Below are 24455 nucleotides of genomic sequence, written 5' to 3'. Positions count from 1 at the left end.
TTAAGTCTCATGTTAATTCTTCTTAATTACCTATGCTTTGACAGCTGGGGCTGGTGAACTGCTCGTGACCAGCTATGGTCTAGATAGGGTATGGGAGATGAGCTCTCCTTTTGGGTAAGCAAGGAACAGTGCATTTATGTTTCAGCCTGCTTATGTTGAAAATGCTTGTCGTGGTTTAGCCCCAGTCAGCAACCAAGCATCACGCAGCCGCTCGCTCATTCCCCCCTGCTGGGACAGGGGAGAGAATCAGAAGAGTCAAAGTGAGGTAACTCATGGTTTGAGATAAAGACAGTTTAATAGGTAAAGCAAAAGCTGCGCACAGAGGCAAAGCAAAACAAGGAATTAATTCACTACTTCCCATGGGCAGGCAGGTGTTCAGCCGTCTCCAGGAAAGCAGGGCTCCATCACGCATAGCGGTTACTTGGGAAGACAAACGCCATCACTCCAAATGTCCTCCATTCCTCCTTCTTCCCCAGCTTTATATACTGAGCATGACATCATATGGTATGGAATATCCCGTTGGTCAGTTGGGGTCAGCTGTCCTGGCTGTGACCCCTCCCAGCTTCTTGTGCGCCCGGCAGAGCACGGGGAGCTGAAAAAGTCCTTGACCAGTGTAAGCACTACTTAGCAACAACTAAAACATCTCCACATTATCCCCAGTTTCCAGCAAAAATCCAAAACAGAGCCCCATGCTAGCTACTATGAAGAAACTTAACTCTATCCCAGCTGAAACCAGGACAATGCTTAATGTCAGTGCTCAGCCAGGACACTTTTTTCCCCACTGTTAATCTTGCACTTTTGGTCATCGTCCAAATTCTTTGTTTCCTCATACTCCTTTTTCCTTAGCAAGAGTGCTTGTATGTCTGAAATCGGAAGGTTTTATCACAGTAAGGTGGTTGTCACTGCATGCAGAACTGCTGTGTATGTTGGTAACTTCGAAGACAGCACCAAACATTAAGTTCCTTTGGACACCAGAGTTAATCCTACGTGTGTGTAACTCTCAAAAGCCTTAATTTAACTGCATCTCAAATTTCTTTTTATTTGCAAAGCTTCTGTCAGGGAAACAAGCAGAGAAGCCAAGAGCCTGATCTAAAACAGGGACTTGGGGCACTGAAGGAGGGCTTGGATAAAACATGGGTGCCAACGTCCTGACTGGGTGCTGTAGGTCACTGTCAACCCACTTCACGCTTGAAGTGCTGAACTCCACCTCACTTCATGATTTTATGCCTCCCCAGGCACGTGTTCTCTGGAAACACTCGGCTGTCTGTTTGAGAGAGCAGAGCAGGTCACCATCTGAGGTGCTCTTCAAAATCTCAGCTGGAGGAGGCTCCAAGAAGGCTGATGCAGCTCGAAGGTACTGCTGCTGTAAGCAGGAAATAGGTGTTCCTCCTAGGCTAACTTTTTCTGTGATTCTGTGAAGTCTAAATAAAACAACCTTGTTATTGGCTTGATCTTCAGAGTTAAACGCAGTATGCCAGACTGTATGTCTCTTCCAAGCTATGGGCAGAGGAGCTGGAGAAGGCATGAGCCTCCAGGGAAAGAAGCTCTATAGCTTAGATGTTTTCACCTGTACTGCTGAAAGAGCAGTGCCTTTTAAACACTCTGGGCTCTTTAAAAACACCAGCATTCTCCATGTCATTATTTTAAAATGTATTTATTAACTACATTGGTTGCCTCATGTTGGAATGAAGAAATTACACTGGTTGCAGGGTCAGAATATTGATTTTGTGTGCAAACTGGGTTTTTAACATTATTTCCTTGCCGCAAGTCTTCCAAAAGTTCTGCTTTGAGTTTGCTGAGTTCTTCTGCCAGGATCTTCATCTCACTTGGGAGTATGTTTTTATCTAGAAGAAAATTTAAAGCTGAACTTGTAACTTCATGCTTGAAGACAAAATGTACAGACTTTGCCTCACATGCCACAACTACTCCGACCAGACTTGTGAAAGAGACTGCCTCCATCACACCCGCAGCGTCGGGACTCCTTAACAGTTCACCCTGAGGGGATTTCATCGGTTTAGCCCTACACTGCAGGCTGGCTCCTAGAATATGCTACACATACCTCTGGCATCCTTCATCGCCTGAGAGATGATGCGTCTGCATGTCTGATCAGCCTGATGGACACCGTTAGCTGCGCAGATTGCTCGATCTGCTTCCTGCCCAGAGTGACCAACAGAAAGGAAGAATATGTGCAAACACATTAAATTTCATTTAAACTGTCATCGACTTTTGAAGTACCCTGTGAAAACAAGTCCCACATTAGGAACAGGTTGGTGACTGGTGCAGTCCGCACCCATAACTCTGAATTTGGAGGCAGGTGTGTGGGCCTGGGGGCATGCCAGGGACAGGCACCGCATACGCAACTTCGGAAATGAATGTTATTTTCCTCGGTGTGATGCAGAGCCTCAAGAGGCATTCTTTTTACTACTCTAGAACCTATAACAGAATTCTTAAAGGTATTTCAATGGTTTACTTAATAAGGTGACAAAAGTACCCATGTCAAATAGGATTAACTTTTCTGTGTATGCTTTTGCAATCAAAAAATGCAGTGGGTATTTTTTGTTTCTGACATTATGGGTGTTCTGGATCCCATTTGGGAATAACTAACTCATTCACCGTCAGCTGAGAGCGCCGTGACTCTGAAGACAAGCAGCACTACCTTTTGCTCCATGTTCTCCTCATTTTGCTTCACTGGATTTTCCAAAGCAGTGGCCAGCAAACTAATTATCTGCTCGCTAAAAAAACAAATGGAGGAGTAAAGCACATTAATCAAACCGTTTTGCTGAAAATTCTTTTTTTGTTTTGTAGTGACACCTCATCACAGAAGAAAAAGCAAGTTCTCAGTTAAATTTATGAGGCAATCAAGGAAATAATCTTTATGCAGCAAGTTAGGTGAAAAACAATTACAACTAAAACTACAGCCAATTATTTCCAGTCTTAATGTTTCAGACCATTTACATAAATTTTAAATATTTTCAGCGTCTAGAAGCACAGTTAGGTTTGATGTTATTAACTCTGGAAAGTGACAGCTGTGAGTTCCCAACAACTGCCATGTTTAGATACAGCAAAAAGCTTCTACCTGCCCGTTTATGAAAAGAGTGCTCACGGAAAACCCTTGCATCAACCCAGTAGCATACTTATCCTCTACGGTGCAATCAGAACTCGTCAGAACGAGGCTGTTCTGTTCCCAAGTGTTTTTCTTGAGATCTGGCATTTCTATTTTTCTTGCCATTAGACATATTGTCTGGTCAGGTAGTGGATGACTTCTCAGACGATTCCTCTGCAAGCAGCATTCGAGTGGAGACTCTAAAAATAACTGGCAGAAGCCCAAGGAATCTAAGAACATAAACAGACAATTTTACTTTTAAACTGTTTAAGTAAAAATTTCTGAGAGCAGCATGCACGAGATAGGCTTTACATTAAGGCCTGACTTCTGTGTTAGTTCTGAGCCTGAAAACAATACAAACCTAAAAGAGAGTACAAACACTTTTACCTTCAAGGCTGCTGAAGCAGTAATTTCTGAGATTTATGTACATAAGAAAGGCTTTAAGTGACCTAGCAACTTCTAATAACACAGCAATAAAGTTCAGCTGATGGTTACTGCACAGCAGGAATCTAGCAATTGAGAATAACAGCTGTTCTGCGAGGGCGCTCAGAAGAAAGGCAGTTAAAGAAAACTGGATTTCCTACAAAGCCAAAACGTTCTCATGCATAGGAACAAGGAGTAATTACATTTGCGAGCCAGCTGGTACACCTCGTATCTCATGCTCTGGTAATAGAAATTGTCATCCAGGATGAGGTAGAGCGGCCTGGAGATGGCTGCGAGGCTCCAGGCGCGGCCGGCCCCGCCGCGACCCTCCGCCGAGGCGAGCAGCCCCTGCCCGCGGCAGCAGGCCAGGAATCGCTCCCAGACCGGCTGCCCGGCGGCGGCGGGGGCGGCGAGCGGGCCGGCGCCGAGCAGCGCCTGCAGGAAGCGCTCCAGGCACTGCAGCACATCCCGCCGGCTCAGCTTCCACCGTGGCGGCTGCGGAGACAGGCGGCGACCGGGTGGGGGGGGGGAGTGAGGGCCCGCGCACCCGCCTCAGCTCCCCCCCCGCTGCCGCCGCGGCGCACCTCGCCCCCTGCCTCCGCCCGCCCGCCCCCGTCAGGCCCCAGGCCCCAGGCCCCGGCCCCCGGCGCGCAGCGGGGAGGCCCCGCCTGAGGGACGCGCCGCATTGCCTGGCAACGGCCGCCGCGCGGCGCCACTGGCCAACGAGAGGAGAGAGCCACACTGACCCCTGGGAGCGGCGCCGCCCCCGCCTCGCGCGGGTCGAAGGCCTGCGGCGGTATGAGCTCGTCGTAGCTGAGGAGGGCGCAGGCCCAGCCGGAGCACTGGGGCAGGCGCTGGCGGAGGGCGCGGGCCAGGGTGGACTTGCCGGCCGCCGGCAGCCCGCACAGCACGCACAGACCCACCCGGCCACAGCCGCCACCCCGCCGCTCCTCCGCCGCCGCCGCCAGCGCTGCCTGATGTCCGGCCGCCGCTGTGCGCATGCGCGGGGCCGCCGGGGCGGGAGTTCCCCTGCCGGTGGGCGCTGATGGCGCCGGCGGAGCGCGTGCGTGGGGCGGGCGGTGTCCCTTGGCTGGTGCTGAGGGCGTGAGTGTGGGAATCGGCAGCAGTGGTACCCCACGGCGTCAGGGGGCCCCGGCCGTGCATTCTTTCGGTGGTCATAAAATGCAGACACTATGAAGCGTGCTGACGCCATTTATATTACCTGATGTTATTATAACGTGCTCGTTAACAAGGCCTACATGATAGGAATAGTTAATTGACAATAACGATTTAAGTTCCTAAGGAATTAAGGAAGATGGTGCTTCTTCAGAAGACGCTGCTTGCTGATGCAGATCTTTGCCCGCAGAATATCGTGGGTTCCTCCATCCAGTTTTTCTCCGAAATGACTATCTGAGGGACTAGAAATGTTTTCCTGGCAAGGCAATTCCCTAATTTATTCACTCTTTTTGCTAGTTCATACCCCCGACGTTCTCCTGTGAGTGCGGGCGGAGTGATGTACTCTCCTGTGCACAGATCGATCAGTAGCCACAGCTTTGTTCTTCTCAGTGAGTTTTTCTTCGCAGAGCAGCTGCTTTTCCATTAGTTGCTGTTTTGACAAACTATGTAACTTCATACGCTTTCTTTGAAGTTGGTACTGCTTTGAAATTGGTACTGCTGCCTAATTGGCAAAGTTAGCTGTTACTTTGGTAGTAGGACCGGTTTCTAGAAAAAATCTCAAGTGTAATAACCAAGAAACATTAAAACCTTGATGAGTTGTATCTCCTGATGTACCACATTTTCTGTAGCAACAGAGATGGCTTGTTTCTTTTAGACTCAGATGCGTTACCGTTTCTTTCCCTTGCCAGTGTCCCTGTATGAGGTTACTTTTATAAACTGCCTGAACTGGAAAGTAGCACTGCTGGCGGGCAATGAGGGGGGAGACCCGGATCCCAGCTCTGACAGGGTTACACCGAAGTGAAGGCTGGGAGCGAGGCAGAGGAGCCCTCCGCTGCAAGCCTGGCCCATGGCGTACGGCTGCCCTTAGCACACTGCTGAGAGGACAGGCAGGAGGCAGACAGGCTCCAGGCTTCCCAAGAGGTCAATCTACAGTCTCATTTCACAGCAGTGTATGACTAGAGGTGAATAAATTATGTCTGTAAATAACTGAATTCACTTCTCTTTGGCCACCAAGTGAGGCTACGCTTCATAAGCGTCCTGTTCTCTGAAGCTGTTGCAGATTTAATCTAACAAGAGTTGAACTTCAGGCTTCTGATTTAAAAAAAACAACGAGGTGAGGTAGAAAAGACACAAATATAGCCACCAGCAATTAGCAAAATGATGGGATGTTACAAAATCATGGTCAGTGCCTCTTAGCATCAAGTCTTTTCCAGAGGTACGTGCTTTCAGAAGGCATTTTGGCTGTGCAAGGAGAGGACTGGAGGATTGCAATCTATTTTTTTCCAGACTGGTGACTTGTCGGAATTGGCTGAGGATTCCCAAGAAGCTTTTCAGACAGCTGGTCTGGGTGGGACTGGGGGTTGTTGAGGTCCTGCAGGGAACTGGGTTTGTACTGGCTGGCTGAAGCATGGAAAGCACATTTTGTGATGTATTTAATGACTTGAGACAACTGGTATTTCTAAACTGGGTCTTTACCATTTTTAAAGACCTGCTAGCATTTTTATATATATATTTCACACCCCCTCCCTAGTAGCATTTACATGCTCCATTATGCTGTTTTCCACACAAGCAGAAAACCAGCATTTCTTCTTCAAGCGTTTAATCTATTTTATCTCATATGATGCTTCATGAAAAACTCTCCTAAGCAGTACATGAGGCATTGGGAACTTCACTTACAACGGCACAGCAATGTAAACACAGCAAACATGAAGTGAAGAAGGTTTTAAATACTACAAACCTTGGACCAGGGAAATGCAATCCGGTAAAAAAATCAGGACTTTGTATGGCAGGCTGGAAAAGATGTCGCAGAAAATCAAGTTAGCAAACCCCACAGCTTTCAAAGTGTGGCTGGTTATTCAATATTAACCTAGTGGTATTTTAGAACTGATTTTCATTTCCTGTGACATCCTTCATACTCCCTTGCAATGTTTTGTTTTGATAATTTTTATTTTGTTTTTATCAGAGCTGGGTCCACAGCCTGGCCAAGCATCTTCTGCGGTATTTGGCTGCAGAATTCTGAGCTCAGTCTTTGGCTGCTCTGCTAAGCAGTAGCCAGTTCCATCCTGTACAACTCACTACCTGTGTTGACAGGGTGGGCAATAAAGCTTGCCCAAACAGAAATCCTGTCTAAGACATTATAAATTATTTTGAATACTTGGAAAGTGAGATAGTTTTGATGTATCAAAAAGCCACAAAGTCATCAATAACTATATTAGAGAAATTAGGAAAGATTTCGTTTTGTCCCACCCTGTCAGTTTGATTTTTATTTGGATAATTTGGATCACTCAACATGAAGTAATGCAGGTATGCATATCTCTTACCTGATTATTTCTTGTGGTATGACTTGGTCTGTTATTTTGCTTTGACTGCTGCACATTGTTATCCCTGAAATAAAACTCATGTCATCGGGCAAATCCCCATGTGGTACAACTACTGTCAGGGATGCTGGTGTTTTTCAAGGGACGAGGCTGCAGCTCAGAGATCTGGATTCTGACTCCACCCCTCCCTGGCCTTGGCAAATAATGTCAATATGCTAGGCCCCGCTGTCTGTGCAATACAATTATCAATAACAATTAGGAAAGTGCAATGTATTTTGGGAAAAGCTGCTTGGGCACTGACAACTGCAGTATCTCGATTAAGCTACCTAATAGCAGGGTACTGGCTATTAAACGACCTACTACTACTAATGGCAGGGAAGTCTTTTAGGAGGTATGGAATTCTTTGTGTACATAAAGCATCCAACTGGTTTGCTAACTGAACCTGGAGCATGCTCTCAAGTGTTGAAATGTGCATCTGTAGTAAGTGAAATACCTGTGTTGTCTTCTACTTTTCCTGCAGAAATTTCTTCTTATCGCATCACGCTTAATTACTGCTAATACTGTGACAATTACTATTGGCAACACAAGGAGGAAAAAAATAAGCAGACCATCCCGAAGTGATGTATCTAGAATAAAAGAATTGAAATAATGTAAGACAGTAATCTTGTTTTAACTTCATATTAATGCATTTTTTCTGCTAAAACCTCCTTTCTGTTCTAAAAACTATGATCTTCCAATTATTATAGATTAAAATTAGTAACTCCACTGAGATTTATAACATGCTATGATCAGAAAAGTAGGATTTGGCCTCATGTTATCACCAGTTCACTCTGCCTCACCCACCCTGTGTTGTATGATATGCAAGCTTTTTCCTTTTCCATATATTTCCTCGAGATTTCTAAAGCAGACAAATCCGTTTTGTGTTTGCTTCCCCACAGTTGACTTCTTTGTCTTCCTAAGCTGTTAATAAATACAAAACATTTGCATGGTTTCTTAGTGTGAAGGCCAGCGGAATCTACTCCATTTTCCCTTTGCAGAATTTCATGGCTCGTATACGAGCCAGCTGCTGCTTGTTGCGTGCACCTCCTTAACCCCTCGTATTTCTGTGAGACCCTTTCACACAGTCAAAGGCTGCTGGTTTCATTCTCAAGCTATAGCCTTCCTCTCTTGCATCCATTTTATCACAACAATGTTTTAGATATTTACTTAGATATCTAAATATCTATTTAAAACTGTAACCGTAATTTATATCTTGCTTTTAATTTCAGTAATTTAATGGATTGCTTTTATTCTCAGGCAAAATAGGGGTCAAATTCTCCCTTGGACCAACTTCCTTGATGTCTGCAAACCCACACATCAGATAATAAAATTTGTTCTTCAAGTCAGTCCCTGATGGAGCAGAAGAAAAAAGTTGAAAAGAGACTGAAAAAAACCCCGTTATTAGTAGATCATTTTGTCAGACACGGAGGGAAGAACAAAGGCAAGTTTGGTATCTTACCGATGTGAGCTGGACCACTGTCAACACTGCCGCCGTAGCCTGCCTGGTTACAGAACGGAGGTGCCCAGCCTGAATTGCAGTGGCAGTTCCCGTTATTGTTACACACCTACAGTCAATACAACAGGCACTAGTCAACCGAACAACGCCTTTCTGGAAGCAGCCGCTTTCAATCTCCAGTATATGTTTGGAGTTACACATTAAGAATTGCATGTGGAAACAAAAAGTATTGTGTGATATTGCTTGGGAATAAGCCCCCTCCCCCGTAACATCCCAAACACTGAGTGATACCGATACCAGAAGATAACCCTCTGCAGAAGTTAACCTTTGTTTTGTTATTTGCCTGCACAGATTACAGTCCAAAGAACTTCTCAGTTTTACAACCTTTGGACTTCATTTTGATTTTTTCAAGGAGATATACATAAATCAGGAATCACTAGACTGTCCTCCTCAAAGGAGTGTTTTCCTTTTACAATTCAACAGCTCAGTAACATTGGAAAGTTCCCGAGGGAAATTCAGAAGGAATGTCCTTCAATGTTCATGCTAAGAGGTTTACGGCATACTGGCAACACAAAAATTACAGATAAAAAAGTGGACTTAACTTTTAATACAGATCAGAAAAAACTAAAGCCGTCTGGCTGGTTATTGCTTTTGTGCAGGCATTTTGCACCTATCTCTGTCTTCTAGAAACAGTGTGTGAAAAGACCATCTACTCACCCCGTTGTTGTTACACTTCTGCTTTACATCACAGCTGTAGCCCAGGTGACTTGCATTAACACATTCAAAACCTACACAGGCCTGGAAAAAGTAATTAGTGTCTTTCAAACACAAAACTTAAAAAAATCTCCTCCTTTTATAAATATAATATATGAATGTATGTGTTCAGAAGTCTACAGCTTTTACTTAAGTGTCAAGAAAAAGGGCTGATAGGACATTCAGTACTTTGCAATTTTATAGAAGCATTTGTCTCAGTTTTTCTTCAGTCTGTGGATGCATTTTGATGGAGTAATTTTCATACCTGATCATGTAGCTCACTGATCTGTGGCATCCCAGTTTTTGAAGAGCTGCTTAATTGTTTGTATGTTTATATCTCAAAAAGCAGATTTTTTTATTATAGTGTACAAGTAAGAGAGCAATGTGATGCTTCTGAAAGTTAAGAACTTTCCAGTTGGTGGAATATATTCTGTAATGCTGCCGTGATTCATCTTACCTTCTTTTCTCCACAGGCTGTTCCGTCATGAACTTGAGCAGGATCAGGGACATCTGATCCTAAGTCGAAGTCAGAAGACCAGCATAAAACCCCAGATGCGTTATTGACAACACTCCAGGCAGGAAGATTTTGAAGACTAACAGATGTGCACTGGAGCTTGCCACACAGACTGTGCCTGTGTTGAATAAATGACACTCACAGACAAGGTGAACAGAAAAAAAACCAGCATCAGTGCAAACACACCATCCAGTCGAGCTTTTTAGCTGGCATTTCAAGGAAATATTCTTGTAAAACTAATGCTCTAGGAGTTTGTAACAAAATGTATTTTTTATGTTGAAGATTTTAGGGTTAGCTTTTGTTTGCTGGTGACTTACTGAACAGGACATTTCTTGTACACTCCACCGCTCATTCCACAGTTTCCAAACCTATCTCCTTTAATATTCGCTTTTTCAAAGCATAGATCAGGTGCTTTTCGTGCCCCTGTACAAAAAGTAGTGAATCTTAGTAAGCCAGTACACTGTCTTAAAAATATGAGAAAGAAAAATCAAAATCAGAAATGTCTATTAGGAGACTGCAAGTCTTTTTACATTCAATTATAAACATACCTTTTCCATATATAGATTCACATTGTGAATCAAAACTCTGGCATACTCCGTAGTAGCAATATGCCTTCATGTTGTCGCATGGGTAACCATTCATGATGTAAACATCATCTGGACAGTAGGCATTGCTGCCGTTGCAGTATTCAGGTAGATCACAGAAATCCATTTTCGGCCTGCACTCTGCTCCTGCCACTTTAAACTAGAACCAGAAAGGAATGCCACCCTACTTCTATTTTGCAACAGCAGAAGTTCTAACATGAAACAATGACAGCTGGGAACCTTTTGTGATTTTAAGGAAGCCAGAATAGTTTTTCAGATCAATGCCTAACAAATATGCGAATCTTCCCTCAGTTTCATATGGTGTAGCTATAAAGTTTATGAGCTGGGCCTGCAGAGGACTTGGGTAGATCATACAACTGCCTACACAAATACAAACTTAAAAAGCAGCCAACTATCATAGACTTTGGAGAAGCTTGATGTTGCGTGATGGAGATCACTGCTGCTGAGGCCCCGGATTGCTCCTGCCTCCTATGAGGGATGACACAGAGATGATGTTCCATTTCTAAGCTACTGGACAAGAGTTGTTAGACACAAATTCTCTGCTTACATGCTCTCTACTGGTGAATGTATTTTGATAAACATGTCAAGAGTGCTATGACAGCTCTTTTCAGATGTTAAAAAATACTACTAAATAGTATCAGTTAGCTTAATAAAACATAGCCTACCTTGCAATTTTTGCAGCACAGCCCCTGAGCACATTGCGATCCAGGCGTGAGTTTGCAGGTTGCAGCGTCACAGCAAGGGTTAGTACATTCCTGAAGAACAACCATGGACAAGGGGACACAACATTTTTACCTCCCTATATATCTAAGAAAGTACAGCATCAAACCAAGCGCATGGACAAACCAAACTTTAAATATACCATCTCTCTTGCATGTTCTGAGGGTGACAGCCTCCTGCTCTAACAGAAACCAGCACACAGTTTGGCTGTATTTTTTTACCAGAAGTCATCAGAACGTCATCTGTTTTGATGTGTTGTGGCACAGGCGTAGAGGATAGGTTTATACTTTAAATGGACACTAAAAGAAGAAAACTTCGGCTTTTCAATAACACTTCTTATCACCACTCCTCTCATTTTTCCACTACACTGGCAGTTGGATGTAGAGAAATGCCAGTATGAAGACATGACTTAGAAGAAGGCCTGTACAATGGAACCTGGGTTTGCTGACAGCCTTTCGATTTACTGGTGTCTGTTTTGAGACACCTTTATTTTCTAAAGAATGAGTCAATATATCCCATTATTTGGGGCACTTTTTGACAATGCAAATATGACCAAGGAAAGTAATTTTGATGTGGGCGAAGTTTAAGGGTTTAAGGCTTACACTTAGGAAACCTGTAAGTGCTCTTTAGATGAGTAGTCTCTTATGTAACAGAAACATCCATGTTGCTAAAACCAACAGAAAAAACAATGGTGTTTCCACATAGTCTGCCCTGAAATGCTCTTCTTTCTTAGGCATTGGCTCAAAGTTCTGTGAAGTCCAGTAGCCTTTAACTTAGTTCATACCAAGTTTAAAGTATGATTTTCGGCTTTTTCTGAAATTTATCTTCATATTGCTTGCAAAAATGTAGATTTACAAGGAGCACTCCTCAGATATTAACGCAAATTGGTATACCAAAAGGCCAGAGTTATAACACTAATATAATATAAAACTAATACAATATAGCATAATATAATAAAACAAGTATCCAGTTGAATTTCATTCATTACCTGTGGTTTGCCACAGTCACATTCTTCATTGCTATCGACCACGTTATTACCACAGACAGGTTCCTTGTAAACATTACTTGTTTGAGGAGGATTTCTAAGGCAGCTTCCACCTCCATTTAGAATAAGGTTCTCAAAATCATCAGCACTGCAGATGCTGAAATTCCTGGACCCACTGGAAAGCATAATATCTTTCTTAATTATAAATATTTTGCTTACAGGATAAAATCAACTCAAGCCTTTTAAATATTCTCAATCTACAACAAATACCATGTTTCATAACATTAGGAGATCATAAAAGAAACTGAAACAAATCTAGGCTGATGGTTTTTGTTTAAATTAACTAACTGCTAAGGGAATCTGTGTGAAGGACACATGTTTGCACAAACCCAGTGACTGTACATAACGCATTCTCAGCAGGGTAAAAGAAAAAGCAACATGCTATAATTAAAAGAAAAAACAATTAAGAAAATCCAAATCAGTTTTTAGGAATGCTACAAATAAAGAGTGGATTGGAAAACAGGTAGCATTTCAAATAAATTAAAATGGTGGCAGGACCTAAGTCAGTGAATTCACCTCTGTGGTTAAACTTTTCAAACAACTCCCCATTCAAAAAAGTTCTTCAAGATTCATGGGAGTTTCACAGCTTAGAAGGCGTAGTCACTGTAGGTAAATAATAATTATTAAAAGAAAAGAACTGGAAATCTTACTTGTCTGTGCTGTGCATAATATAGGATGCAGGACACCTTTTATCATCATGTTTCATTCCAAGATTATGCCCCAATTCATGTGCAACTACTGTAGCATGACGTAACATATCGTTATGATTCAACTAATAAAAAGAATCAGAGTTAAAAAAATATAAAGCTAACAACGTTACTAAGTTTCTACCTACTGATTTATTCAAGCCACAAGTCTCTCAGGGGCTGTGAAGACGGAACACTAGATAGTATTGCAAAGCGAAAGCAGCGCGTACAGACAACTTGTCACTGTTTTTTCAGTAGGGCCAGATTCTGCCACTCTTTCTATTTCTTCCATTAGGATCATATTCTGAATAACAACACAATTAATCAGTCAGGATGCTGATTTCAATGGAGCCTTCAAAGACAAGAGACAATGACTGTTAAAGAACAGAATCTGCCTCTAAGATTGTCCATGATGTTGTGGTATCCATATTGTAAGGACAGGAACCTCTGGAGATACTGGTGCTGTCCCAAGGGTGAAGGAGAAAAGACTAGTTTCTGGCTAATATTGCCAAATTTAAAATTCTTGCCTGTTTACAGCCTCATTGTGGAGAATTCCAGACACTTCAGAATAGAGTGCATTATGTTCACTGTCTAACCATGTAAAGAATCAAAAAACCCACATTATTTTGTAGCTGCAGTCACAGAATCACAGAATCACAGAAGATAGGGGTTGGAAGGGACCTCTGGAGATCATCCTGTCCAACCCCCTGCTTGAGCAGGCACACCCAGAGCAGGGGGCACAGGACCGCGTTCAGGTGGGGTGTGAATGTCTCCAGGGAAGGGACTCCACAGCCTCTCTGGGCCACCTGTTCCACTGCTCTGGCACCCTCAGAAACACTGTGGTTATGAACCTTAACAGTACAAGAATGGGCTTTGCTTATACAACCTAGCTGAATTACATAAATGTGATAAAAAACTATTTCAGGACTAAATCAGCCAAACGAACTGGAACATGATGAAGAAAGAAATTGGAAAAAATATGCACAATTCTTTTTCATCAGAAACCCCATAAAAGAAACTGCACCACTCCAAAAACTGAGTGACTTGTCAACAAACTGCACATCACTTATTTAGGATGTTCTGGAAGGTTGCCCTGGCAATAGCCATAGCTACCACTCTGGCTTGTGTATGTGCACAGAGGAAAGCCTTCAATTGTTCAGGTAACTCTTGGTCTCACTAGCACCAATCTATGATAGTTTAGAAGCTCCTGTGCTAGTTTCTTCCAATAACCACAACATTATGTACTTACAGTGCTGATTGACCCTCCCTGGACTTGTGAGCAGATGGTACCTACAAAAGCCATTCCAATGGATCCACCATAAGAGCTTCTCCCTCTGCAACAAAGCAGTTGGAAGGTATTGAAAGAGGGGCTAAAATTTCATGATTTCCAGTAAAAGACTCTCCTGAGTCTGAAACAAATACTGCAAGTCAAGTGTTGGTCTTCTTGAGGTCAAGAAGAAATTTATCATATCAGGGTTTCCCTGTAATAAATAATGAACATCCAAGTAACAGAGCTTGAAAATAGTGACCAATCACCTCAATCGGCTGTGTCAGTGCTTCTGAGTTCACAGAATCAAAGAATGTTTGAGGTTGGCAGGGACCTCCAGAGGCTGTCTGGTCCAGCCCCCTGCTCAAGCAGAGCCAAAAGATTTCATTGTGCTTTCTTGACATTTTTCCAGGTTAAAAGAATTTGGGTGAATTTTACTCTAGTTATATTTTCATTCATGTACAAACCCAAAATCATATACAACAACAACACCAGCAGCATTGCTAATTTTTCCACTGAACAAACACGTACATTATGAGATGGCTAGCATCATTTCGTGATCGTTTAAGAAGATCTGTCTGTCTCCAAGAAACGAATCTACCTAGTACGTCTCCAGCTGAACCATCCATTACAGGTATGTGGTTTGTATCTGTCCAGATCTCTAATCCAACCAAAACAATCTGGATGTTTAATGCTCTATACATCTGAAAAAAAAAATATAATTGATGTCCATCAGTCTGTTTCAACTGAATTATGAAAGGTTACATCACTACCACTGTAGTCATTAAGCTGAACATAATGACTAAGACGTAGTCTTAGTTTCTCTGAATAATTAAGTTTGATGTGAGGAAAGAATATATGGCTGAAGACAATCTACTTCATTAAGGTACCTAAACATATCTTTCAGTTGGAGAAGTTGGAAAGACCACATCGATTCATTTCTTTAGCTAATTGTCTGGAGAAATGAGAAACAGATGAGCAGAGTCCTTATGGAATTGTTCACAGCACTGACAGTTTGCTTAATAAAAAAGAACGACATAAATGAGAAGTACTCTTCCTGGAAATGTAAAACCTACTGGAGACCTCATGTTCCCGGAGCAGCCAAAGTCTGGGAGCACAGAGAACAGATTTAAAAACATCTTGCATCTCTCCCTCTGTCTACACCTCTGTAAGACTTGTGCATGAGGTGCCTTAAATGTGTAATCACTGTGTAACTTCCAAATACAGTTTCAGAACATAATTGTTTAGATTTACTGCATTAGCTGTTCTTTTGAAAACTATGATAAACTACTGAATCTCAGCAACTTATCTGACCTACCCCATCGACGTAATTAATCAGCTCAACTGTTTCCTTTTGGACTGCAGCAGGATCTGATTTCTTCAGCAAAAACTGTAAAATATCATATGAGAATATCAGAGAAAAAAATGTAATGGTTTAACAAAACATATGTAGCATTGGATGAAATCATTACCCTGTTGTTATCCACAACCACAAATAATTCCACATAGCTTTTCTGTGGCAGGACAGCTCGCTTCTTCTGCAAATTAGAAAGCACAGTAAGTTAACATAATAACTAATAAGTTAAAGGTTTCATTACTTATCTTTTTCATTATTTTAATTTCATGGATTTATAAAGCAATTATGCATTTTTTAATGTGGCCTATCAATTTGCCTTAGATTTCCACATAAATATCTCTATGCCAGTAATTCTCTTCTGCTTAGACACTGGGATGCATGAGCTGAACGGCAGCTTTCACACCATACCCAAAACTGTCTTGGGCAGAGCTCTGCTCTTCTGCTAAGGGATTGCTTCGAGCTATGTTAAATTCCCGCTGTGTTGTTCTTCCATGTCAGGATTTCCTTAGCAGTAGTCCCACTGGTCTGGGGTCCATGAAAATGAAGGCAACAAGAGAGTGGCCTGCCAGGCCAAACCCACCTGCAATGATACCAGGCCAAAGCAAGAGCTCTGGAGACCCTTGGCTGCTGGAACAGACTGAGGAGAAGGCTTAGACTCAAGAGAGAAACAAAGGTATTTACCCTCAAAAGCTTTTCGCTGCTAGAGGTACTGTTTGATAAAAACGCATATTTCACAGACTGCTTCACAAATATCTTCTCGTGATGAAGGCTGCCATTCAGCAGACCACATTGGAAGGGCATATCCTGCATATCTTCTAACCGGTAAAACACATGTTCAAATGTGCTGGATGTGTTGAGCGGCTCCATTCCATACCATTTGCCACCAATGTAGAGAATTCCTCTAATAATTGTAAAAGAATGAAAATTTATTCCACAATTTTTCCGTTATGGTTATGACTAGGTGAGTGAATGACAGCTGGATACTTAAAAAATAGAGTTGTTCATACTACTATGTGAATTAAATTATAATCTTAAATTATCTTAATATAGGGGGTAATTTAAAATGCGCGACAGGATCTCAAAAAAAAAAACAGAACTTACTTAAAACAGTCAGTTGTACACAAGCGTGGGCTCCTTGAATCAGTTAATGGGAAAGCCAAATTGTTACTAAATGAGTCTGGATTGTGGGTACAGAGCTGATGCAAAAGGTCTCTTTTAGTCGTTATCTCTAGTTGCACTCCTAGCCCCATGCAGCTAAGTAATCTAGCATTTTAGAAAAAGGTATCTCCTAAGACAGAAATAGAGGCTAAAAGCAATCATCAAGGTGTTTATGAGGACAATGGCAGTATTGCACTGCTGAGTGCTGCCAGATATAAAGATTTTGCATTTGTCTGTGGCTCAGAAACACAGGGAACATGCCCATTTGCTGTACCAGAATTTTCAGAAGCTATTATCTTGTTCTCCAGAATCTCAAAATTATATTTAGAACAAGAATTCTCTAGTTAATATCTTGTGAAAGAAGATCCTCAAAAATGTGAGTACAAGGTAACCAAGGGATTTGAGTCTGTGTAAGTTTGCAGAACAGCCAAAATGAAATATCTGTTTTGCTTAGTGAGATCCAGCATTACCTGAAATACCAGTGTGTTGACCATTTTGTTCTTCATTTAAAGGAATTCCAGGAAATGTCATTATTTACTGTGAGCGGCATCTCACTCCGATACTATACATGAAAGATATGTGGGTGAACTTTAGCCCATTTGCCTCTTCCTACTTGTGAAAAAACATCAAACTGAACAAGGCTCCTACAACTGATAAGTATATCCAAAGTCCAGCTAAGGAGCCAAGCTCAGTGAAGGCAGGGGAATATGGACACACTCGAAGCACATTCTGAGTATCTGCACAGTTTGCTGTGCATGTCATCTCATTGTGCCAGCTCACATGGGCTGATTCTTTTATGCATTAATCTGCCCCCTTTATGTTTCTCAAATAAATGTAATCTTCTTGTATTTGAAACACAAAAAAATGTTTTAAATCTGGTCAAAACTTTTTCCACATAAATGGTTTTTCTTTTGAAACATGCCCATTCATAAGACAGAATTGTTTGCAGGAGCATGTTCAGTTTAGCAAAAGCTTCATCAGCGTTTCTTCTAGAGTGGTACCTCTGGTCAAGGCATTCAAATCAAGTAACAGAGGCCTCAGTTCATGCCCATGTTCTGCCTAAATGTTATCTTTTTCTGTGAAGGTATTTTGGAAAAAGGGAGGAAAGTGGTAGTTGAGATATAAAACCTCGATGGAGTTTCAGCTTCATCAAAAGGCAAAATATAAAAAAAATTGCAAGACAGGATGGTGTTTACTCTCCAGCTGTATGATGAATAGCAACTGTTTTTTACGGTTTTACTTTGGTACTGCACAATGAATTATCCTGAAGTAAAAAGCAAGAGGTAATACCTAAGGCCATCGCATATGCTAAGAGCAAGCATTGAGTCAGGAATTCCTTCAACAGTGCCATGATAATAACAGTGTGTCTGAAATGCAACAAAACCACAAAATTAATGACAAAATAAGCTTGTTGCCTTCAAATGCAAACTTATTTATTTGCATGACCTTAAGGCTGGCTGTTACAAATTTAGAGTTCCCTGTTCTAGAAATAGTCCCAACCTTCCTGGAGTAAAATATTACTTGATGTAAATACCTACAAGAGCATTTGGTCCATTGGTTCTAGAAAACAACCAGCTTTTTAGTTTAACCCATCACCATCTTTTAGCAAAATCTTTTAACCTGCATTGCTCATCCTGTTCTTAAACAGACTCCTTTCAAAGGCTGATCTGAGAAGGTCACCCAAGCACAAAGCACCCAGTTAAGTCTCAATGAGCTCATATGCAGTTGAAAGTTGAAATTTAATTCAAATTTATAAGGCTTGTTTGATACAGGACCTAAAAATTACAAAGCTTTGATGCTGCCATTGTACCTTTAATTCCATACTATGCAAAGGTGACTTAATCAGGTAGCTCAAATTCAATCTTGGTATAATCTCCTGGCATTTGCTTTCACACTGTGGAAAACAGTGATGCTTTATCACCGTAAACAGCCCACTCCTTCGTAAGACATAGAACCTTGTGTTTTGTATCAGTGGTGACTGTTAAACAGCAATGCTACAAATGTGAAAACTTACAAAAGCCTCTTTCCCAGTAAATATATTTTCCTTCTGCAGATACTTTATGTGCATCACTAGCATTTTTCCCTCCACCACCTGCCAAAAATGTAAACAATTTTCACTGTTCTATTATAGAGATTTGAAGAATGGTTGTGCATTCACTTTTGCTTTCAAAATACATTTAGATACATACACATCCTTATGGTCAGCCTCTGTTCTGTCAAATTGTTAGTATGGCTTCAATTCATAAAGCTTGGCTTCCCTGGTTTGAGGAAGCTCTTAAACAAAAAAAGAACTTTATTAGGTACGATACCTTGCTTTTTGGTTGTGTTACCTCCAGTTTCCCATTTTCTGCATATGTATATAGCACAAAATCTTCGCTAACAAGCTTTCTGGAAAAAAACAAAAAAACTACTGCTCTTTTAACAGTCTATAAAGCAAGAAATAAGTGAAGAATCCTAGTATGTACATTCTGTTAGCAGCACATTAATCCTAAATTATAATTAAAATCCATAGATATGAAACAAAATACCTCAAAATTGAGCTGCATTATTTGGAAAATAAGTTATTTTGAAATATTTTAACTAAAATATCCATAGAGTAGGACCTGAGCAGACTATGTTATGTCAGGGTCTGGAGTATTACAGGCTCAGGATGAGGGACAACAGAAATAGACAAATTTCTTCAAATGCAACATGGCTGACAACCCTCCCCTACTCACTACTAAAGCGCTAATGTTGAGCTGAATTCTAATTTTCCATAAGGATTTTCTGAAATCTACTATCGTCTGGTGCTAATAAAAAAACAATCAAACTAAACTTCTGCACAACCAGAACAAAAATATTGTTCCCTTCTATTTGCAAACTAGCACCATTACAGAGACACTATTTAACAGAGTGATTTTGTAATTACTACAATCTGCCATTTAATAGTTTCTTCTGACTTTTTTTCAGTATAAAAGTCTGTACTTGTATACTCTGCACACTATACGCAACTAAATCCCAAGGCAGAATGATTTCTTAGAACACTATCACATACTTATTTTTCTTCAGTTTTAGGACATATGTTCCATTTCTGGTTTCAATTGAGTAAGAAAGATTGTCGTCTGAATGCTCCTGAAAACAGAACAAAATATATCACTTAATTAGGTGATTTTCCACTTGGTTGTGGCAGTTCCATGTTTTCTTTGACAAGAGAAGTCCAGCTACTATGTATGTCTTAAGTATTTACCATGTTTACAAAACACACGTCCCTAACCCTCATGCCTTTCAGAGTCTCAGCAGCACACTCTACATTCTTTAAATTCAACTAAGCTACGAAGACAGAATGCAAAAGTACACAAACTACAGAAGAAATTAAATGTCTTCCACTAGAGATTTATAGATGGAACATAGGAGGTATAAAGTCTGCAGAAAAATAAAAACATAAAATTCATGGTATTAAAAGAGCAAGAAAGAAGTGTTAGCAAAGCTAAACCTAGACTACCACGCTATAGTTCTACAGGCACAGGAACAGATGGTACTCAGACACTAGTGGAGAGAAGGTAGATACAGCTTGGAGGATGGTGGCAGACTCGGCTCCCCACGAGAACACAGCCCACGTATGCACTCTGCACCCAACTCCACATCGTGTTTGGTGACACTCCTTAGGTAAGTCATCGGCAGCTGGATGAACAGCTCACAGATTCTTCCTTCCTTAATTGGTTTGCAGAAAGATGACTAATGCTATTTCATTAACAGTTACTTCAGTAATGGAACCTGATATCTGGAACAAAGGTTAAGTCACCTCAGAACTGAGAACTTAAGGCTCAGATCTTTCTCTTTTAACTCATTCATTTAACCTGTGGGACCATTTCTACAAAGTATGCATCAAGCCCTTTAGGTGCTACGTGGTTGAAATCCTCTGGTTATCCAAAGACCAGGCACAATGAGCAAAAGAACATATACAGCATGGACATTAGCTCAGGTTTGAGTTCAACATATGATTGGAGGAAATGGAAATATTCTTCCTGTTCCTTCCCACTCTGTTAACAGACTAGAAGTTTGAAAGGCGTTAACTTGGAGTGTAGTCACAGACCTTTGTGGGAACAAATGTGCTCTAAACTAGTTGAGAACCCTTAAGAATCTGAAGATATAGTGCACATTTCTTCACAAAAATAATCTATATATACTATACAGTGTGTGTGTGTGACTGTAATTAGGCCAATATTGTGAAAACTGGCAACATTAGAATTAAAAAATCATATAGAATAACAAACCTCAGGAAAAAAAGGGCGATGTTTCTCTCTGTCTGTTGGACTTCGAGGAATAATTATTTCTAATGTAGAAGGTCTGGATGTCAGCTCAGAAGATATACCTAAAAAAAATTTTCAAAATTTCTAAAGAATCAGAAAGCATAAGTAAGACGTTATGTTGACATCTGCACAGTGGTGATTGCTGCAAAAGCATGCTGATCAGGCCATAAATGGAGAAAGTAATTTCCCCAGTACAGGACCTGGCTGCCCCTGCTCCGTTTGGTCTATTCTGTCTCTGACAGAGTTCTTGGGCTGTGCTGGGAAAGTCGCAGAAATCAACATTTTCATCCATGCCCAAGTTACTCTTAATTTCTGAGTGTTCAAACTAAATATATGTGGCCTTATTTGCTGCAGAAATGCTGTTTTGACTGTATTCAAGGTTAATGACTATACTACCCGAAACACAACTGATACAAAGTGCTAAAAGCTGCAAATTTGAGCAAAAGTTTTCTTAAACAGGGTGTCCAAAACTGGCTGACAATCTTGGCTTTAACTCTTGGGCTTGGCTACTTACATTATAAACTGGGATAATAGCTCAATTTTTTCGCACTCCTTCATATAGACAATCTCAAACTAAATTATTGTTTCAAAAAAAAATCCCTCAACCAATATGACAGTAACATAATAGAGAATCCCAAGAACAATAAAAATAATACTTCCTGTATTCACTGCATACTTTGATAGAGATTAAGTTTAGGAATGGTCAAACTGATTTTATAAAAGTAACTTCAGATTAAAGCTGGGGTCTTCTGGAGCACACAAAGAAAAACTATCAAATTATTTAAACACAATCTTAAATCTGACATATTCTAACCTGGATTATTAACTTTGTAACTTTGTCTACCATTTCTGAAACACTTTTTCTTCCATGACCTACACTTTTAACCTGATGTACCACAGAACACTTACGCAGTTACCTTCTCTGTCCACCCATCTGTTCCCTCACAGTATTTTTTGAAGTAGCTGGACAGTTAAAATCAAGTAACATCTCAAATAGAATTAAGTTCCTTCAAGCCTTGTGAAATCACCTCAGTGGTGCCAGAAAGATTGTGCCGACCCATAAATCTACAGCAGGGCTTTCTAGGGGTAGCTGATGGACGAATAGTGCAATTATTTTGAATGGTGGATCCAACTTTGCCAGGACGTTTCCGAGCTTCCCAGACAGAGAATTGGAGAATATTGTATCTCCAGAAGAATACATTCAGTCCCTAAATACACCACAGAATGTTTTTTACTGGCTACAGAGCCATTTGCTGTGTTATTGCCACCTAGCTACTGCTAGGTCCAGCACTTGCTCATCTTCTCCATCTTGTTCATGTCTCTACTTCCTTCTGTCCTTCCCTTGAGTAAATCAACTGCCCCTTCAGCACCCTCCTTCCATTTAAATCTTATTCCTTTCCCTATTGCCCTGAATGAAGAATACTTTGAGGAATACTTACAGTTGTCCTCTGGCTAGAATTCTGCCACCTGCTGCATGTATAACCATGATACACCTCGCTGCCTCCTGCCATTGCCTAACGCTGCATTTGGTTTGTTCCAGCAATGGTCAAACCTTTGTAAAAGGTTTGTAGCCTTTTACATTATATCAGAATTATCTCCAGAACATCATGCTAATGCGGGTGCTAAAGATAAGAAGTCTGCTTAGTACCTGGTTTCAGGTAAACAGTTTTATAAAGACAAAAGCAATCTCTGGTGAGGTTTTAAAAAATTGGCTGAACTTGAATTAATCTTCCTTTGTCTCATCTGCTCATCAGTCTGCTTTGAGTATTCACTTTGGTTAACAGAGACACAAAGAGGTTACAGAATCAATAATAATGTGTTTTAATAATAAAAGTGTTAATTTTTCTTTTATAAGGAAAAAGATTTCTTGTTTATAGTAGCACAAAGCTACTCCCACGTTTCTGTGAAAGGAATTCATAATTTCAAAGAAGCCACAGAATCACCCACTCAAAGCAAGGAGGAGGATTCTTCAGCGTAATGATGATCTCTGTCTATTACATAACATCAGGATTTTTAAAAGCTAGGTGCAGGCAGCATATGTTTAACGATAAAGACTGCCATTGCAATCAAAATGTGGAAGTTGCTATTAGCAAACAGGTCTGCAAAGAATATTGGCACTCAATATTTACTTCTAGCTTTGCTCTTAATCTCCAATAATTTTATTACCTAAATCACCAAATCCACTCTGTTTCATGTGTTAAGTGTATGTTGAACTAACAGTGGAAATGGAGTTCTAAGAATTTAAATTTTGACACCTGAATGCACGAAGCCATCTTTAATGCAAGTCATTAAAAATACCACTTTCTAAGAAATATTTCAGGTGTTAATCTCAAATCTGAAGAGAAATCATAAATGGAAATGAGTGAATGAAGAACTAAAACAAAACTGTAGGAATTTCCCTCGCACTACTGGAGATCGAAATCTTTTTCTCCAATCTTTACTGTTGATGAGAGTGATGGTAACTGCAGTTGTCACCACCAGTGTCCTGTACAGAAGATTTATTTACGTACCTGCTACATCCTGGAGAAATTAACCACAAAGAACTCCACTATAAAAAGCTTCAGTCTGGAATCTTTTCCAGACATTTTTTTTTTTGTATACAAGATTTTCTTAATTAGGAGGTCAGCTAATTACCTAGTACCTAGGGAGAGTGCTGACTGGATTTGAAAGGTGTGCAGCATTACGATCAGTACCAGAGAGTACAAGAAGACTTGGAGAAACTTTCCGAATACGTAAAAAAACCTGAAAGCTTACCTTTTATCCAAAAACGTTTTCCAGTTAAAATTAGTCCAAAAGTGAACAAAAATAGGCTGTGTTTTAACATGACTAGATTTCCCAGAGAAACTACTACAGTATTAGGGCAGGCACTGTGTACCTGGCTCTTAGGTGCTCTACACAGAACTAGAAGAGAAACCGGCTGCTCCGAAGGTAAACAGCAGAAAAAGCACTCTGATACTTTGTCTCTGCTAAGGAAACGGGAAGTAAAATTTAATCCACTAGGCTTGCAAAAAAACTGGTTAGACAGCTTAAACAAATAAAAAGCAGCACATTCTTCAGTGCTGATTGGAGACAGAGCACCAACCCATACCAGTATCAAACTGGTTTATTCTAAAGGACTTTGATACCACAGTGAGATCATATGAGATTAGAAACATAAAATATTGCTGCCAGCGGATACAATGTTTAGGAAGTTTGTACTGGCTATTGCCAGCTCAGCAAAAAACTCTAGTATAAACCAGTCTGCTCTCTGAAATTTCAGCTGCTTGTGTTCCATTTTTTCATCTTTATTATAAAAATATCAAAAATACAATGCATATGAACACATGGAAATCTTACAAACACATGGAAATCCCCAAAACAGGGATTTTACCCAGTCCCTTCTATGTTAAAGACAATTCTCACCAAAAGTCTGTAATTTTGTGCTGCTCATTGGTCTTCCAGGATCAGAATAATCTTCCAAGGCATCATGCAACCACGTTGTCACCAAAAGCAGAAAATAAATGTTTCTAAAACTGGATGAATTTGCATTGCATTTCAGAAGTATAA

The 24455-nt window shown here is 40.8% G+C and overlaps 2 protein-coding genes across 2 annotated transcripts; both read right to left on the bottom strand.

Annotated features, from left to right (window-relative positions):
• Positions 1–1635: 1635 nt before the first annotated feature.
• Positions 1636–4550, bottom strand: PSTK (phosphoseryl-tRNA kinase). Its single transcript, XM_064464342.1, has 6 exons — positions 4273–4550; positions 3730–4021; positions 3135–3333; positions 2657–2732; positions 2060–2153; positions 1636–1844 (listed from the first exon to the last, which is right to left on the bottom strand). Exons 1-6 carry the CDS (start codon positions 4525–4527, stop codon positions 1639–1641), a joined length of 1122 nt encoding a protein of 373 aa, XP_064320412.1. The 5' UTR covers positions 4528–4550; the 3' UTR covers positions 1636–1638.
• Positions 4551–5750: 1200 nt separating this feature from the next.
• On the bottom strand, positions 5751–23733 carry LOC104040403 (disintegrin and metalloproteinase domain-containing protein 9). Its single transcript, XM_064464338.1, has 22 exons — positions 23664–23733; positions 20874–20971; positions 19655–19731; positions 18930–19008; positions 17911–17987; positions 16144–16363; positions 15578–15643; positions 15424–15495; positions 14637–14809; positions 14088–14172; positions 12803–12924; positions 12096–12267; positions 11053–11142; positions 10331–10526; positions 10100–10205; positions 9726–9900; positions 9233–9313; positions 8519–8624; positions 7514–7646; positions 7024–7087; positions 6441–6493; positions 5751–6103 (listed from the first exon to the last, which is right to left on the bottom strand). The coding sequence occupies exons 1-22, from the start codon at positions 23731–23733 to the stop codon at positions 6034–6036; spliced, it is 2385 nt and encodes a 794-aa protein (XP_064320408.1). The 3' UTR covers positions 5751–6033.
• Between the last annotated feature and the right edge of the window lie 722 nt (positions 23734–24455).

This window comes from Phalacrocorax carbo, chromosome 12, assembly GCF_963921805.1.
Source record: "Phalacrocorax carbo chromosome 12, bPhaCar2.1, whole genome shotgun sequence".
In the NCBI taxonomy this organism is placed as follows: domain Eukaryota; kingdom Metazoa; phylum Chordata; class Aves; order Suliformes; family Phalacrocoracidae; genus Phalacrocorax; species Phalacrocorax carbo.
Note: the sequence above shows the minus strand (reverse complement) of the source record. Positions and strands in the feature narration are given on the sequence as shown.